This window comes from Globicephala melas, chromosome 10 (genome assembly GCF_963455315.2).
Source record: "Globicephala melas chromosome 10, mGloMel1.2, whole genome shotgun sequence".
Taxonomy (NCBI): domain Eukaryota; kingdom Metazoa; phylum Chordata; class Mammalia; order Artiodactyla; family Delphinidae; genus Globicephala; species Globicephala melas.
The window spans coordinates 87,619,031-87,635,178 of NC_083323.1; the positions used below are offsets into that span (position 1 = coordinate 87,619,031).

A 16,148-nucleotide genomic window follows, 5' to 3' on the forward strand; every position below is an offset into this window, starting at 1 on the left:
TAAATGATACATTAAACAAGATGGACTTAATTGATATTTATATTAAACAAGATGAACTTAATTGATATTTATAGGACATTCCATCCAAAAACAACAGAATACACATTTTTCTCAAGTGCTCATGGAACATTCTCCAGGATAGATCATATCTTGGGTCACAAGTCAAGCCTTGGTAAATTTAAGAAAATTGAAATTATTTCAAGTGTCTTTTCCGACCACAGCGCTATGAGACTAGATATCAATTACAGGTAAAGATCTGTAAAAAATACAAACACATGGAGGCTAAACAATACACTACTTAATAACGAAGTGATCACTGAAGAAATCAAAGAGGAAATCAAAAAAATACCTAGAAAAAAATGACAATGGAGACATGACAACCCCAAATCTATGGGATGCAGCAATAGCAGTTCTAAGAGCGAAGTTTATAGCAATACAATCCTACTTTAAGAAACAGGAAACATCTCGAATAAACAACCTAACCTTGCACCTAAAGCATTACAGAAAGAAGAAAAAAAAAAAAACAAAACCCAAATTTAGCAAAAGGAAAGAAATCATAAAAATCAGATCAGAAATAAATGGAAAAGAAATGAAGGAAACGATAGCAAAGATCAGTAAAACTAAAAGCTGGTTCTTTGAGAATATAAACAAAATTGTTAAACCATTAGCCAGACTCATCAAGAAAAAAAGGGAGAAGACTCAAATCAGTAGAATTAGAAATGAAAAAGGAGAAGTAACAACTGACAGATGCAAAAATACAAAAGATCATGAGAGATTACTACAAGCAACTCTATGCCAATAAAATGGACAACCTGGAAGAAATGGACAAATTCTTAGAAATGCACAACCTGCCAAGACTGAATCAGGAAGAAATAGAAAATATGAACAGACCAATCACAAGCACTGAAATTGAAACTGTGATTTAAAAGCTTCCAACAAACAAAAGCCCAGGACCAGATGGCTTCACAGGCAAATTCTATCAAACATTTAGAGAAGAGCTAACACCAATCCTTCTGAAAATCATCCAAAATATAGCAGAGGGAGGAACACTCCCAAACTCATTCTACGAGGCCACTATCACCTTGATACCAAAACCAGACAAGGATGTCACAAAGAAAGAAAACTACAGGCCAATATCACTGATGAACATAGATGCAAAAATCCTCAACAAAATACTAGCAAACAGAATCCAACAGCACATTAAAAGGATCACACAACATGATCAAGTGGGGTTTATTCCAGGAATGCAAGGATTCTTCAATATATGCAAAACAATGTGATAAACCATATTAACAAATTGAAGGAGAAAAACCATATGATCATCTCAATAGATGCAGAGAAAGCTTTCGACAAGATTCAACACCCATTTATGATAAAAACCCTGCAGAAATTAGGCATAGAGGGAACTTTCCTCAACATAATAAAGGCCATATATGACAAACCCACAGCCAACATCGTCCTCAATGGTGAAAAACTGAAAGCATTTCCACTAAGATCCGGAACGAGACAAGGTTGCCCACTCTCACTGCTCTTATTCAACATAGTTTTGGAAGTTTTAGCCACAGGAATCAGAGAAGAAAAGGAAATAAAAGGAATCCAAATCGGAAAAGAAGAGTAAAGCTGTCACTGTTTGCAGATGACATTATACTATACATAGAGAATTCTAAAGATGCTACCAGAAAACTACTAAGCTAATCAATGAATTTGGTAAGTAGCAGGATACAAAACTAATGCACAGAAATCTCTGGCATTCTTATACACTAATGATGAAAAATCTGAACGTGAAATCAAGAAAACACTCCCATTTACCATTGCAACAAAAAAAATAAAATATCTAGGAATAAACCTACCTAAGGAGACAAAAGACCTCTATGCAGAAAATTATAAGACACTGATGAAAGAAATTAAAGATGATACAAATAGATGGAGAGATATACCATGTTCTTGGATTGGAAGAATCAACATTGTGAAAATGACTCTACTACCCAAAGCAATCTACAGATTCAATGCAATCCCTATCAAACTACCACTGGCATTTTTCACAAAACTAGAACAAAAAATTTCACAATTTGTATGGAAACACAAAAGACCCCGAATAACCAAAGCAATCTTGAGAATGAAAAACGGAGCTGGAGGAATCAGGCTCCCTGACTTCAGACTATACTACAAAGTTACAATAATCAAGACAGTATGGTACTGGCACAAAAACAGAAAGATAGATCAATGGAACAGGATAGAAAGCCCAGAGATAAACCCACGCACATATGGTCACCTTATCTTTGATAAAGGAGGCAGGAATGTACAGTGGACAAAGGACAGCCTCTTCAATAAATGGTGCTGGGAAAACTGGACAGGTACATGTAAAAGAATGAGATTAGATCACTCCCTAACACCATACACAAAAATAAGCTCAAAATGGATTAAAGACCTAAATGTAAGGCCAGACACTATCAAACTCTTAGAGGAAAACATAGGCAGAACACTCTATGACATAAATCACAGCAAGTTCCTTTTTGACCCACTTCCTAGAGAAATGGAAATAAAAACAAAAATAAACAAATGGGACCTAATGAAACTTCAAAGCTTTTGCACAGCAAAGGAAACCATAAACAAGACCAAAAGACAACACTCAGAATGGGAGGAAATATTTGCAAATGAAGCAACTGACAAAGGATTAATCTCCAAAGTTTATAAGCAGCTCACGCAGCTCAATAACAAAATAACAAACAACCCAATCCAAAAATGGGCAGAAGACCTAAATAGACATTTCTCCAAAGAAGATATACAGACTGCCAACAAACACATGAAAGAATGCTCAACTTCATTAATCGTTAGAGAAATGCAAATCAAAACTACAATGAGATATCATCTCACACCAGTCAGAATGGCCATCATCAAAAAATCTAGAAAGAATGCTGGAGAGAGTGTGGAGAAAAGGGAACCCTCTTGCACTGTTGGTGGGAATGTAAATTGATACAGCCACTGTGGAGAACAGTATGGAGGTTCCTTAAAAAACTACAAATAGAACTACCATATGACCCAGCAATCCCACTACTGGGCATATACCTTGAGAAAACCATAATTCAAAAAGAGTCATGTACCAAAATGTTCATTGCAGCTCTATTTACAATAGCCCAGAGATGGAAACAACCTAAGTGTCCATCATTGGATGAATGGATAAAGAAGATGTGGCACATATATACAATGGAATATTACTCAGCCATAAAAAGAAACGAAATTGAGCTATTTGTAATGAGGTGGATAGACCTAGAGTCTGTCATACAGAGTGAAGTTAGTCAGAAAGAGAGAGACAAATACCGTATGCTAACACATATATATGGAATTTAAGGAAAAAAATGTCATGAAGTACCTAGGGGTAAGACAGGAATAAAGACACAGACCTACTAGTGAATGGACTTGAGGATATGGGGAGGGGGAAGGGTAAGCTGTGACAAAGCAAGAGAGAGGCATGGACATATATACACTACCAAACGTAAGGTAGATAGCTGGTGGGAAGCAGCCGCATAGCCCAGGGAGATCAGCTTGGTGCTTTGTGACCTCCTGGAGGGGTGTGATAGGTAGGGTGGGAAGAGGGAAGAGATATGGCAATATATGTATATGTATAACTGATTCACTTTGTTATAAAGCAAAAACTAACACACCATTGTAAAGCAATTATACTCCAATAAAGATGTGAAAAAAAAATAACGCTGCTATAAAAAAAAAAAATGTCTGATGACCACACCCTCTGTTTAAATTCCATTGAAGGTGTTCCTTTGACCTTCTGGCTAAAACCAAACCCCGAGGCGTACAAATCTGTGCATCCGGCCAGTCTTCCTGTTGATTTCCGCCCTCCAGCCACCATGGCCTTTTCCAGCTGCTCAGTGCATATATGCCTGCTTTGCACCACCTACTCTGCCTGAATATCTCTTCTCCATTTTCTTGCAGAAGCAGCAGCCTGTTCTTCAGCTCACCCATCAAGGGTCACTCCCTCGTGGAAGTGCAGACTAGGTGAGGTCCCCTGTTCTAGACTCTCTTGTAGCTTTTCTTTCATCTTCAAAGCAGTTATCACAATAATGGTCAAAGAATTAAGTGTGCAACTGGTTGTTTAATGTTTGTCTCTCTGGCTGGCTGAAAACTCTACTAGCCTAAGACTACATCTGTGTTGTATTCCACTGTGCTTACCTGTCATAAGACTTTTTCGAAGTAGATGCTTAGTAAGTAGTTACTGAATGATTGAATGTGTGAATAAGGGTTGAGCAACTCATCACCATATCTCAAATCATAATAGAGTCAAGTCTGTTCTGCCTGCCTATAAGGCCAGCATACTGTAAGGATCCATCTTAGTAAACCATTCTATCATGTGATATCATGACAAATAGTATAACACAACAACAACAAAATGAACCATATCTATGGCTTACTTTATTTACTACTAAATTTATTTTTTTTCAGATTCCTTTTTTTAGAGTTGGAAAAAAATATTACTTGTAGAAAGTGAAAGAGAGAGAAGAAAAGAGCCAACAAAATACCACATCAGTCTTCTGGAATTGATAAGTCAAATGGACACTCTGCATTGGTGACTTTTCCTATGTTCGTCCATAAGCCACTAAATTTAATGTTGTTTTCCAAAGTCACATCAGTCTACAAACTGTAATATCTTCAACAACCTAGACTTTGGAATGTTGCCAGAGGTCCTTATCTCACCTCCCTGTGGTAATACACTGAAGTTGAAGTGAAGCAACTGATATTACATGAATCCACCAACGTAAAGGTAAAGTGGATTACCTGCCTGCTAGGCCCAAATGCTGTTGAAATCTGCTACATGTGTAATAGGACTTGTAAAAGGCTGTTCATTCAATTTCTAAAATGTCTCTAGAATGTGTTCCCTCTTCCTGCATCTGTTCACACTCGTACTATCACTACCTTAGTTTGGACCTTTTGTCATTCCTTGTATGGACTATTTTAACAGTCTAACTAATGACTTTTCTGCCTCTTATGTCTCCTTTCTCTAATCTTTCCTCCTGCCCTGCAACCAGAATTAGCTGTCTGAAATGTAAACACGGTCATTTAACTTCCCTAATTAAAGAGCTTTCATGACTTTCATTTGCTTATATGAGCAATTTTAAAACTTAAAAATAACAGCGGAGTTCTACTTTCAAATTAGAAATATAAGAGAGATATAAAAGATACAAATTGGTCTGGGGTGGAGTGGAGGGGCCCAGAGCTCTGGTTTTTTGTGCTCCCATTAGGGCACTTCTTTGGGACCTGCAGGCTCATTGGATGACCTGGCTGACCTCATCAAGGCCAATCTCTTCAGAAAAGCATTCACGAGTCTTCACAATCTGACCACACTTTCACCCTCTAGCATAGTCTTGCTAGTCCATCCACATACTTTCTGACTCCTGGACTTGTCACCATTTCTAACACGCCATGGTTTTTCTTTAATTTTTGCCTTGACATTTTCTGTTACTGCTCACTGGCAAGGCCATTCTCTGCTGGTGAAACTTAGGACCCAGTTTCAATCTCATCACTTCTGAAAGGCTTTTCAGATGCCTCCAGTCAGAGCTGGGCTCTCTCCATCCCCCAACGCTGGTTCTGTACCTAACCCCATCACAGCACTTAGCACATTATATGGTCTGTCTCCTTATTTGATTTCAGAAAATATTTTACTCATCCTGGTGAAACTAGTGCTTTCCTAATGCTGGCTGATAGTTAAGTTTTTGCTGAATGCAAGATGATTCTACCTTCTTCCCTCAGGAAGTAAAATTCCTGGGAGGTGAATTCAACATAACTTTTCCCTCATCATCACTTTCCTCCCTGCCACAATATATACTGCTATGGATTCCCAATTTATATGTTGGAGTCCTAATTCCCAATGTGATGATATTTGGAGGTGGGACTTTTGGGAGGTAATTAGGTTGTGAGTGTTGAGCCCCAGTGCATTGGATTAGTGCCCTTATAAGAAGAGATGTGAGAAAGATGATCTCTCTCTCTGCCATGTGAGGATACAGTGAGAAGCTGGCTGCCTATAAGCCAAGAAGAAGGCTCTTGCCAGACACCAAATCTGCTGACACCTTGACCTTGGACTTCTCAGCCTTCAGAACTGTAAGAAATAAATGTTTAGACCATCCAATCTATGGTATTTGTTACAGAAGCGCAAGCTAAGACACATACCTACATACTTAAGATGCTGCCTTTCTTTTCTTCCTGATTTTCAGCAAGACGTGAATATCCCTTTTCTGGGCTTTGAACCAGACTTTGGATTACAAAGAAGAGTCTAGGGGGATCATGGGTCACTCCTGAAGACCTAAATAGAGGAGAAAATGTAACAGAGGTGTCAAGTCTTAAAAGATCTTGGAGAGAAAAATTGAGAGAGACCCAGAATTGTTTTTCCTCGTGTGGCATATAGTGGGTATGAATTTCTCAAAATCCAAAACTCAGATGTGCAAGAAAGGAAAAGTCTTAGATTTTTTTTTTCTAAATTCCAGTTTAATATCTATTTAGAGACTCGATTCTTCCTGATGGCAGTAACCATAGTTTTAGTCAATTCCTGGCAAACTCAGTCACTTCAAATTTTAATGCAGACAATTCTCTGATTGCATTTAAGTAGCCTCTTGGCTCCAGGGAAGGAGGAAGTATCTGGGCCTTGGTTAGTAGTTGTCCATGCTGTCATTTGCTGAGGTCATCGTGTATGGTTTCCAGATGTAGTCACTACACTACAGTAGCTTCTGTTGAGATGTTCATGCTCCTAGTAATTCTCAGCTATATGATCCAAGCTTTCTTATGCTGCACTGTTCCCTGGTCAAGACTACAAATTTCATTCAGGGCTCTTCACTCTCTCAACTAATTCTGTAAACCTAAGCCAGTTTAGTCTCATACAACTTTAGGTTATTTTAGTAAATAATAGTAACCAGCACAAAACTGACTTACTCTCCATAAATTATGCCACAAATACAGACCTTATTAAAAAAATTCATTGGCAAGCAGGCTCAAAAACATTTATACAAACTGTTCCGTAAGATCGATGAAGTCCCAGCTCTCTGTTCTTTTGAAGTGCTCCAACTACCTCTTTCATGAAATGTTTACTTGAAGCAGATGCAACCATATCCAGAGGCAGAATTCTGTACCCTTGGAGTCGCATGAGGCAACCAGAAGTCCTCTGACTCAATGATTGGACACAGGTTCTGTTGTGGGTCAAGCCTTGGGCGTTATCCTTGAGGGTACAGGTTACAGGCCTGGGTGGACTTTAAAAAAATTTTTTGGCTGCGTAGCGTCTTTGTTGCTGCGCGCGGGCTTTCTCTAGTTGCGGTGAGCGGGGGCTACTCTTCGTTGCGCTGCGCGGGCTTCTCATTGCGGTGGCTTCTCTTGTTGCGGAGCATAGGCTCCAGGCACACGGGCTTCAGCAGTTGTAGCTCGCGGGCTGTAGAGCGCAGGCTCAGTAGTTGTGGTGCACAGGCTTAGTTGCTCTACGGCATGTGGGATCTTCCCAGACCAGGGCTCAAAACCGTGTCTCCCTGCATTGGCAGGCAGATCCTTAACCACTGCACCACCAGGGAAGCCCTGGGTGGACTTTCGTATTCTGTTCATTGAACAACATATCTGAAATTCCACTCGTTTCCACAATGAGACCTTGTTTGTAACATTCATTATGCTAGTTAGAAAAGCTAGTATTGATGGAGATGTGGATAACAGAAGGTGTATATTCCTATGGGCTGTCTCTGGAGTGTGGGCTCCTGATTTTCATGGCAGGTGGCTACTCCTGGGATTTCAATTCCTGCTTTGGGTAACCTTAGTTCAGGCTGCTATCACAAAAATATAGACTGGGTGACTTAAACCACAAACATTTATTTCTCTCAGTTTCGGAGGCTGGGAAGTCCAATATCAAGGCACTAGCAGATTCAGTGTCTGGTGAGACCCCTCTTCCTGGCTTTTAGATACACGTCTTCTTGTATCCTTCCATGATGGAGAGGAGAGAAAAAGGGCAGCTCTCTTTCTCTTTTTCTAAGGGCACTAGTTCCCCCATGGAGGCTCCATCTTCATGATCGAATTACCCCCAGAGGCCCCACCTTCAAAGGCCACCACATTAGGGCTTCAACATATGAATTTTTGGGAGACACAAACATTTAGTCCATAACTGGAAACTAAGAGGTGGGGGTGATGTGGGAAGGAGTGAAGATACATGGATTAGTACTTCAAAATACTATTCTACTCTGTAAATGTACTTTTCTCTCTTGAGAGGAAATGCAGAAGTCTGTTTGCTCATAAACCAGCAGCAGGAGGTGGATAATGCTTTTAGATAAATGTTAACATTTTAATTTTTTTGTGAGAAGAGAGACCACTGACATGTTGGTTAAGAGAAAATTTAAACTGACCTGATCTAAATTTAGAAAGTAAATCTTGGAGCTTTTCTTTTCTTAAGATAATCTAGTTTATCCTTATTTTAATTAATCATTACATCACAGAAGGTTGCCTTTTCTAATTAACACACAAAAAGGCAGGAATTATAAATAACCTTGAAATATCTTAATCCCTAAGTATGCAAACCATACATTGAGGAAAAATAATTTTAAGAAACTTAATAGTAAGTATCTAGCACATAGGAGGGCCTCATTAAACATTTGTTTTTGAATGAATGAATGACTGAATAAGTGAAAGCATGATGCCAAAAAGCTCAGGGGTATGTTATCAAAACACAGGCAAAGACACGGCAACCTTACACATAGTAGAAACTTCTAGATGACCGAGTTTTTTCTGCAGACACGATCATAGAGAAAACAACTCTGCCCAAATCTCACGGGAGAATTAGGATGAGGCATCCCCAGTGACTCTCCCGTCTGTCCCTTTGAACTTGAAGCCCAGAGTCTCAGGGTCTGAGGCATTTTGCTGGGGACAGAGAGGGGTTGTGGGGACAAGAGGAAAGCCCCAAGAAGGCTTTTGCTCCTCTTTGAGTGTCAGAAAACAGAGTAGGGCAGAAATTGTCTGTCAGAAGAAATTTAGAAACATTTACTAAATTTTGACTCCTACATTGTACTAAGTTTATTTTCTTAACTTGATTTTATTTTTTTTCTCAAACTATGCAGGAGTAATTTAAAAGGTCAAATAGTTGTATGAGGCTTACAATAAAACCGAAAAGTCTCCTCTCTTACCTCTATTTTCTCTCGATCCTTCCTCTAAAGGGGCAACCAGTTTTAACTCTTTTAGCTATTACCATGTTTATACTCTTATTTCCTATTTTTTCAGTTTTAGGCATGAGTGATTAACTTCCTAATATGGAGGAGGACAATTTAGCGTGTGTACCCCTTTGAGCTTCTCCCATTTTGTCTTTGGAGGGAAGGAAATGTAATTTTCCCTCTACCCTTCTGAGTTCTTGGCTGAGATTCCTGTAGTAAGGGACAGATTGACAAGAGAAAAGCAAACAGCAGTTTATTAACGTGTATACCTTATGTGTCCATGAGAGAGACCCAGGGAAAAATGAGTAACTCCCCCAGGTGGCTTAGAATTCAGACTTAAATGCCATCTCAATAGGTTAAAGGTGAGGGGGGGATGTACACCTCTTAGGTAAATGATTTTTAGGAATGATGAATAGGCCCTTAGAAGAATAGATGGGAGGTATGATAGTTTGTGACAAAGTCTGTCTGGTTAAGGTGTCCATTTCTAGTCTCTTCTCCTGTGATAAGAATCAGTCTTCCCTGGTTATGAAACTCCTGGGAAGGGATTTATGGCAGTTGAGTTCCTTATGGCAACGGGAGAGGCCACTGCAATGAGAAGCCTGCGCACTGCAACGAAGAGTAGCCCCCGCTCGCCGCAACTAGAGAAAGCCTGTGCACAGCAACGAAGACCCAACACAGCCAAAATAAATAAATTAAAAAAAAAAAAAAATGACTGACTTCCCCCAAGCAAGAGAGAATTCTCAGCTCACTGCTTTTGGACTTCAACTACAACACTGATTGGCTCTTTCTGTCACTACAGCACAGAGCCTTCAGCTAGAACTGTGGCATCGGCTCTCTTGGGTCTCCAGCCTGCCAGCCCAGCCGGCAGATTTTAGACTTGCCATCCTCTGTGACTGTGTGAGCCAATTCCTTAAAAGAAACCCATTGTTATACAAATATATATATATATACACATCCTATTGGTTCTGTTTCTCTGAAGAACCCTAAAACAGCCTCCTTCCTTACTTTAATTTCACTCTTACTCTTATCCACTCTCCAAGTTGCAACATGCAACTGGCATCTAAAACTGAAATAGGATACTTTCCCTTACCTGTTGAAAAGCTCTTCAGTGTCTTCTTTATAGTTTTTCACAGTTCCAAGCTACTTTTCCACTTTATCCCCAGCCCCTCAATGGTGAAATCTTCCTGAACACGCTGTGGTCTTTCCTCCTCTGTCCTTTTGCATGCATGGTTTCTTTGGGGACTGTCCTTCTCCCTCTTTTCCATTTGGAAAATTGTTCTTCTTTTAAGTCCCTGCCAATATATATCACTCATATGAAATGTTAGTAATGCTTTTTCTCTTTCCCAACAAGTGAAGGCTTTCCTTCCCTAGCCCTACAAAACCTCTCCTATAGTATATATGAAAAGAAATGCAACCCAAATTGATCATATTGCATTGAGATTATTTGTTTTTGTTTCTCTTTCTCATAAGACTCCAAGACTCTTCAAGGGGGGGTGGGGGTGGGGTGTCTAGTATTGGGCTGGCCAAAAAGTTCATTCGGGTTTCCATACCCTCTTACGGAAAAACCCAAATGAACTTTTGGGCAAACCCAATGCATATGTTGTGAACATTTAATTACTATTTCTGGGACTGTACTTGAAATTCCTTCAGCATTTCTTATTGCAGCTGGAAAAGGACTGAAAAAAAAAAAAAGAACTGAATTCACTGCAGTTGAACTTAAATTTTAGTTCTGTATATCACAGCTGATAGAGCAAAGGAGAAGACTATTTCTATATTTTCCGGTACAATTACTCCCTCTCCCTGTCCCCATTATATCCTGCCATCTTGTTCTTTGACTCCTGGTTTAATGTTCTAATTGTTTTCATAGTTTCTATTGTATGGATGCTTCAAGCTTTTTTATTGAAACTGATAGTCTATAAATAATAAATAGCCTAAACCAGTATATTTCTTATTTTCCTAAGAGGCTTTACTTGTAAAACACTAGTTGCCTCTTCTTTTGTGAGGCTTTATATATTGTTAAAAAAAAATAAAGGACAGGGGGCTTCCCTGGTGGCGCAGCGGTTGAGAGTCCGCCTGCCGATGCAGGGGACGTGGGTTCGTGCCCCGGTCTGGGAAGATGCCACGTGCCGCGCAGCAGCTGGGCCCGTGAGCCATGGCCGCTGAGCCTGTGCGTCCGGAGCCTGTGCCCCGCAACGGGAGAGGCCACAGCAGTGAGAGACCCGCGTACCACCAAAAAAAAAAAAAAAAAAAAAAGGACAAGAAAAATATTTAAAATGAAGGGGATGTAAAAACATTACTACCTTCTTCTGTCTTACCCGGATCTTCCCTCTCCCCATGACAGAGACTCATTCTAAGGCAGAGTCCAGAAGTTAGAAGAAACGATATGAGGCAGGCTCTTTCTTGAAGTTAGCCCTCACTTGGCTCCAGCTTCCGAGCTCTGAAGAAACTGTTGCCTTTTCTGCTCCACCATCTTGGGCAATGGATTTCTCCCTGCTGTTGTGATTTTCACTATGGTGGCTGTGCGGGGATGGGAGCTTCCAGAGCTCAGCCTCCGTGCCTTTATCAGACTCCGATTTCCAGTTTCCTTCGGGCTCCCAGGAAATTTACCTTTTAGAAAATTCTTCTTCCTGACCTCACAAAGTTTTTTGCCTCGTTGTTGACTGCCCTGATATCTGTGCTTTTTTTTGTCAGTTGACTTTTTTTTTTTTTTAATTCAAGTTAAAGTTTCAGCGCTTTGTTCAGTTCTTTGGGCAACAGCTGTGCAAACGAGGCCTTTTGTCTGTTGCTGGTGGCTGAGCCTGGAAAAGAGGGAGAGAAGCTGTCAACTACTTTATTAAGGCAGATCCTTGTTTGTTTATTTTAGAAACTTTGTCTCTCTTAATGTTTATTTTTTTTCTTTTAAAGTTCTTCTTGGGTTATTGGATACAGCGAACTTTCAAATTCTTCTTTAGTCCCACCATCTTTTTTCTAACCTCTTCAAAAAATTTGTTATGCGTGATAGGTCACCTGAGAAACCAGGAATGAATATAAACCTATGGCCGGGCACCTCTACAAAATAATTCTTTTGTGTAGGTATTCTAAGACACTTTTCTTTGCTAATAGGTATGCAGGATAAAGCTCTTCTCTTAAGACCAGACTGAAGGGAAGCAATACAAAGCATCTAGTACAGCAAAGCTGTAGCAACAAAAAAGATTTCTTTTTATAGTCTCCAGAAAAAATGAAGTCAAAGCTTCTGAAAGAATATCAGAGCCTGTTATTTTACATCTGTGGTCAGAGTTGAGAGCAACCAGTTTCTCTCCCTAATGTAGGCTGTACAATATCTCTATTCAGGATCACCCTGACAAACAATGAAAAGTGGCCTCGTGACCGGGAGAATAATAATCCAAGGAAACTTGATGTTTAGTTTGTTTTTGATTATTACTCTAAAATGAAACATGCGGTGAAGGTTTTGGTTCAAGTTTTGTTTTCCTCCCCACCCTGCCTCTAACATTCCCCCTTCCGGCACTGCTTGTATCATTTCACGAGCAGCTTCTCTTGGTATCAGTTTTTCCTGTGAGCTGAAATTTAAGTCTTTATTTAGAGAAAGGAAAGCAATCAACTTAACGCAACACCCTGTAAATGGTAATTTTACTGGATTTAAGTGAGGTTGGTAAATAGTTTCATGCCCCTTTTATTGTTAGGTACTTAAGAAAATGTTCTTGTCCAGACTCTGGAAATCTTTTCTTTTTTCTACTCAAAGGGAGACTCAATAGGTGGAGAAACAAAAGCCCTGCAGGTGGCTCCATGCAGACCCAAGACAAATAGAGATCAACATGCAGAAATCAGACAAAAGCAATAGAGGTGGCAATGATGAGGGAGGGGGTATCCTGGAAGGTCAGGTGTAAGGATGCAGCTGTTTTTTCCCCAGGTATTGGTCTGCCCTCTATCCCATTCTTCTAAAAAAAGAGGAGAGAGAAGGCAACGTTTATATATAAGATGAAAAGTTCATACATATTATAAAAATTTGCTACTTTCCCTCAGAATCAGAACAGAGTCACCAGGTAGAATAAACTTTTCTTTTCACTCTTGTAAAATAAAATAATTATTACCATCTAATGGGTATCTACTACATGCCTGGTGCAATGCTGGGCACAATGTGTGTGTTGTCTGATTTAATTGTCATCATTAATATTAGTTCCGTTTTATTTTTTATTTTTATGTTTTCCAATCTAGTACTTTGATTTTTTATTCATATTCAAATTCCACACATTGAAATTAAAACAAAAACAAAAAACCAAAACACTGATAAATCAGCAAATTACCTCGAATGCAACTCTGTGCTGCCATTATTATATATGCTTCCTCTTTCCCAGACACCAAAGTCAGGTACACAGTAAATGCTTTCTACACAAAATAAAAGGTTCTGAATAAAAGAGACCTCATCAGTGTTATTGATAATCTGGAGTTCTGAGGAAATCATTTCCACAAGGTAAAGGAGATAGAGTGACACTGCATTTATCTGAAGATGACCATATTCCTCATAGGAGAGGATCTCATCCCCTGTCTGTACCTTGAAGATAGAGTAAAGACATGTTGGGAGTAGATCCTGCTTAAACTGCTGGACCTTATGGGCCGGATGCACATAGCAGTAGATAATTCCTCTCATACATTTTACGGCCGAGCGCTCCAGCTCATGGGTCCTTCCCTTGTCCTCGTCTATACGCTTGTATACAAGAGCCAGGCCCCTCAGCACAGTAGAGACTGTTGTGGATCTTGGCCTGATGATCGCCACATGTTTTAGTGGGAAAGAGACCTGTGGCTGGACTTTGATAGGGCAGCAATGTTACTTGACAACTCTGTAATAGTGATCCAATTTATCCCATAGTTTTATTATCAGGTCTCGGAAGATTAATGCTTTTAAGAGGTTCAAAGTGAGCCAGACTTTTAAAGAAAGCTGGTGGAGAAGCCATACCTTAAGAATGCATCAGGTGAGCTGGCCATTGCAAATTGTTGACTCTAATCATAAGCGTCGCAGGCTAAACTATAGCAGTTTGCAAAACTGAGCGTTTGGTGAGGGGTCTTCGCTCTAAGGCCTTCCAGCACGCTTCGGCCACGACCGCAGCCATCGCGCGCTCTGCTCCGCCCGGTAGGTCCCGCCCCGCACGACACTGTCGTGAGGCACACCAGCTGGAAGTTATCGCGAGGGCGAGCTTCGCCCTATCTCCGGAAGTTATCGCGAGGGCGAGCTTCGACCTATCTCCGCAGCCCCCGGAGCATCCAGTATTTTATTTTAAAAGGGAGACAATGATCTCAGTGAGGTAAGGAAACGTCCAATGGATGCAGCTAAGTAAGAGTGTTCATGGGCTTCCCTGGTGGCGCAGTGGTTGAGAGTCCGCCTGCCGATGCAGGGGACAGGGGTTTGTGCCCCGGTCCGGGAAGATCCCACGTGCCGCGGAGCACCTGGGCCCGTGAGCCATGGCCGCTGAGCCTGCGCGTCCGGAGCCTGTGCTCCGCAACGGGAGAGGCCACAACAGTGAGAGGCCCGCGTATCGCAAAAAAAAAAGAAGTGTTCACATCCCATCGACATATTGTGTAGGTTGGAGTAGGTTAAACACACCTTTATAGGTATTCAGTAATTTAGCAATCAATCTCGTATTCACTTTTTTTTGAGAATCAATTGTTTAAAAAAGTAGGCATTTTAAACTAAGGGTTATATGTAATCTTTGTTACACGTCAACCATCCTTTCAATTCAGTAATCTTTTATTGAGTATCTGCTACGTCATGCTCTGTTAAACAGGTGCTGGAGAGAAAGCAATTAACAGTAGCCGACCAATTGTACAGGTTTGTCACACACACATACAAAATTATTGCATACACACACTACACTGACTTTTGACTTTGTAAACTTATTTTTTGAACAGCACATACAAAGGAACTTCGAACTGTCCTTTACCCAATTGCGTTTCATATTGCATACCAAACCTAGAATGTTTAAGAAAGGACCCAGAACATCTGAGAAAAGCACTGGAGTACGTCTAACCCAGGTTATGTCCACATTTCCAAAAGATTTCTTCTTGTGGAGTTTAGCATTAGCCCATCAAAGTAAGAACATGGGAAATTGGTTTCTTTTAAAAAGTAAAAGCATGTACAATAATCACCTTGATAGGAACTGCTTTTGTTAATCTTTTTTGTAAAGGATTTTCAAAAGCAGAAAAGTACTTATCAGCAAATTCAGTCTAATGACTGGTAAATTTCTGTTTCATTTTGTAATGATAGGTAAGGTTTTAAGCTTGAATAAAAAGGAAAAATGTTTTAGTGAATTTCTTTGGGCTTAGTGCCCTTCTCTTTTGTTGGTTCCACTATAGAAAAAAGGATGACCTTTTCCAGTGATGTTTTGCATTAGCAAGGAACACCAAATCTTGGAAGTGAGATTGTTTTTAACATATAAAAGATTGTTGAATTACTGCAAAGTGCAAAGGATGGAGCCGAAGTTCTTAATTGATAATGTCCCCAGTGGGGAGCTTATCCATTTAAGTAGAACTTTTCAGAAGCCACAAGGAGAAGGGGTGGTTTGGGAGAGGAAAGAATGCTTTTGAAACTCTGAGTATTTAGGTGAAAAACGATGCCATATATTTGGTTGCTTGTCTCATGTCTGTTCTGGACCTGTTTTTAAAAAGGGAACAATGGACAATAAAGATTTGGAATAATTTCACAGCATATTAAAATCACACATAAAATACAGAGGAGATGCAGGAAATTAAAACCATAAAGGCTCATTTTTTGCTAGGATAGGTAACTTCTCCAAAATGTATTTGAAAATCATTAAGAACTCAACTGAGACAGTGAATTCAATGATCCAGTGAATCAAAGAGGCTGCAGTGAGTGCTCTTACCCAATTCTTTGTTTAGATTAAATTGAACAAACAGCCTTCCTAGGCAGTTTTGTTATGGGACTATTTTTTCACTAGAGGAACATAGACTAATCGATAATTCTTA

At 39.9% G+C, this 16,148-nt stretch overlaps 1 protein-coding gene and 1 pseudogene across 1 annotated transcript in view; both read right to left on the reverse strand.

Moving 5' to 3' along the window:
• Positions 1-11,643, reverse strand: part of LOC132598034 (MORF4 family-associated protein 1-like) — a 47,651-nt gene extending 36,008 nt beyond the window's left edge. The window contains exons 1-2 of the mRNA XM_060306988.1: positions 11,591-11,643; positions 6,186-6,310 (exon numbers count right to left, since the gene is read on the reverse strand). Coding sequence (XP_060162971.1) covers positions 6,186-6,310; positions 11,591-11,643 — 178 coding nt within the window. The remainder of the gene's footprint in view (positions 1-6,185; positions 6,311-11,590) is intronic.
• A 1,827-nt stretch (positions 11,644-13,470) lies between these two features.
• LOC132598035 (phosphorylase b kinase regulatory subunit beta pseudogene) lies at positions 13,471-14,122 on the reverse strand (annotated as a pseudogene).
• Between the last annotated feature and the right edge of the window lie 2,026 nt (positions 14,123-16,148).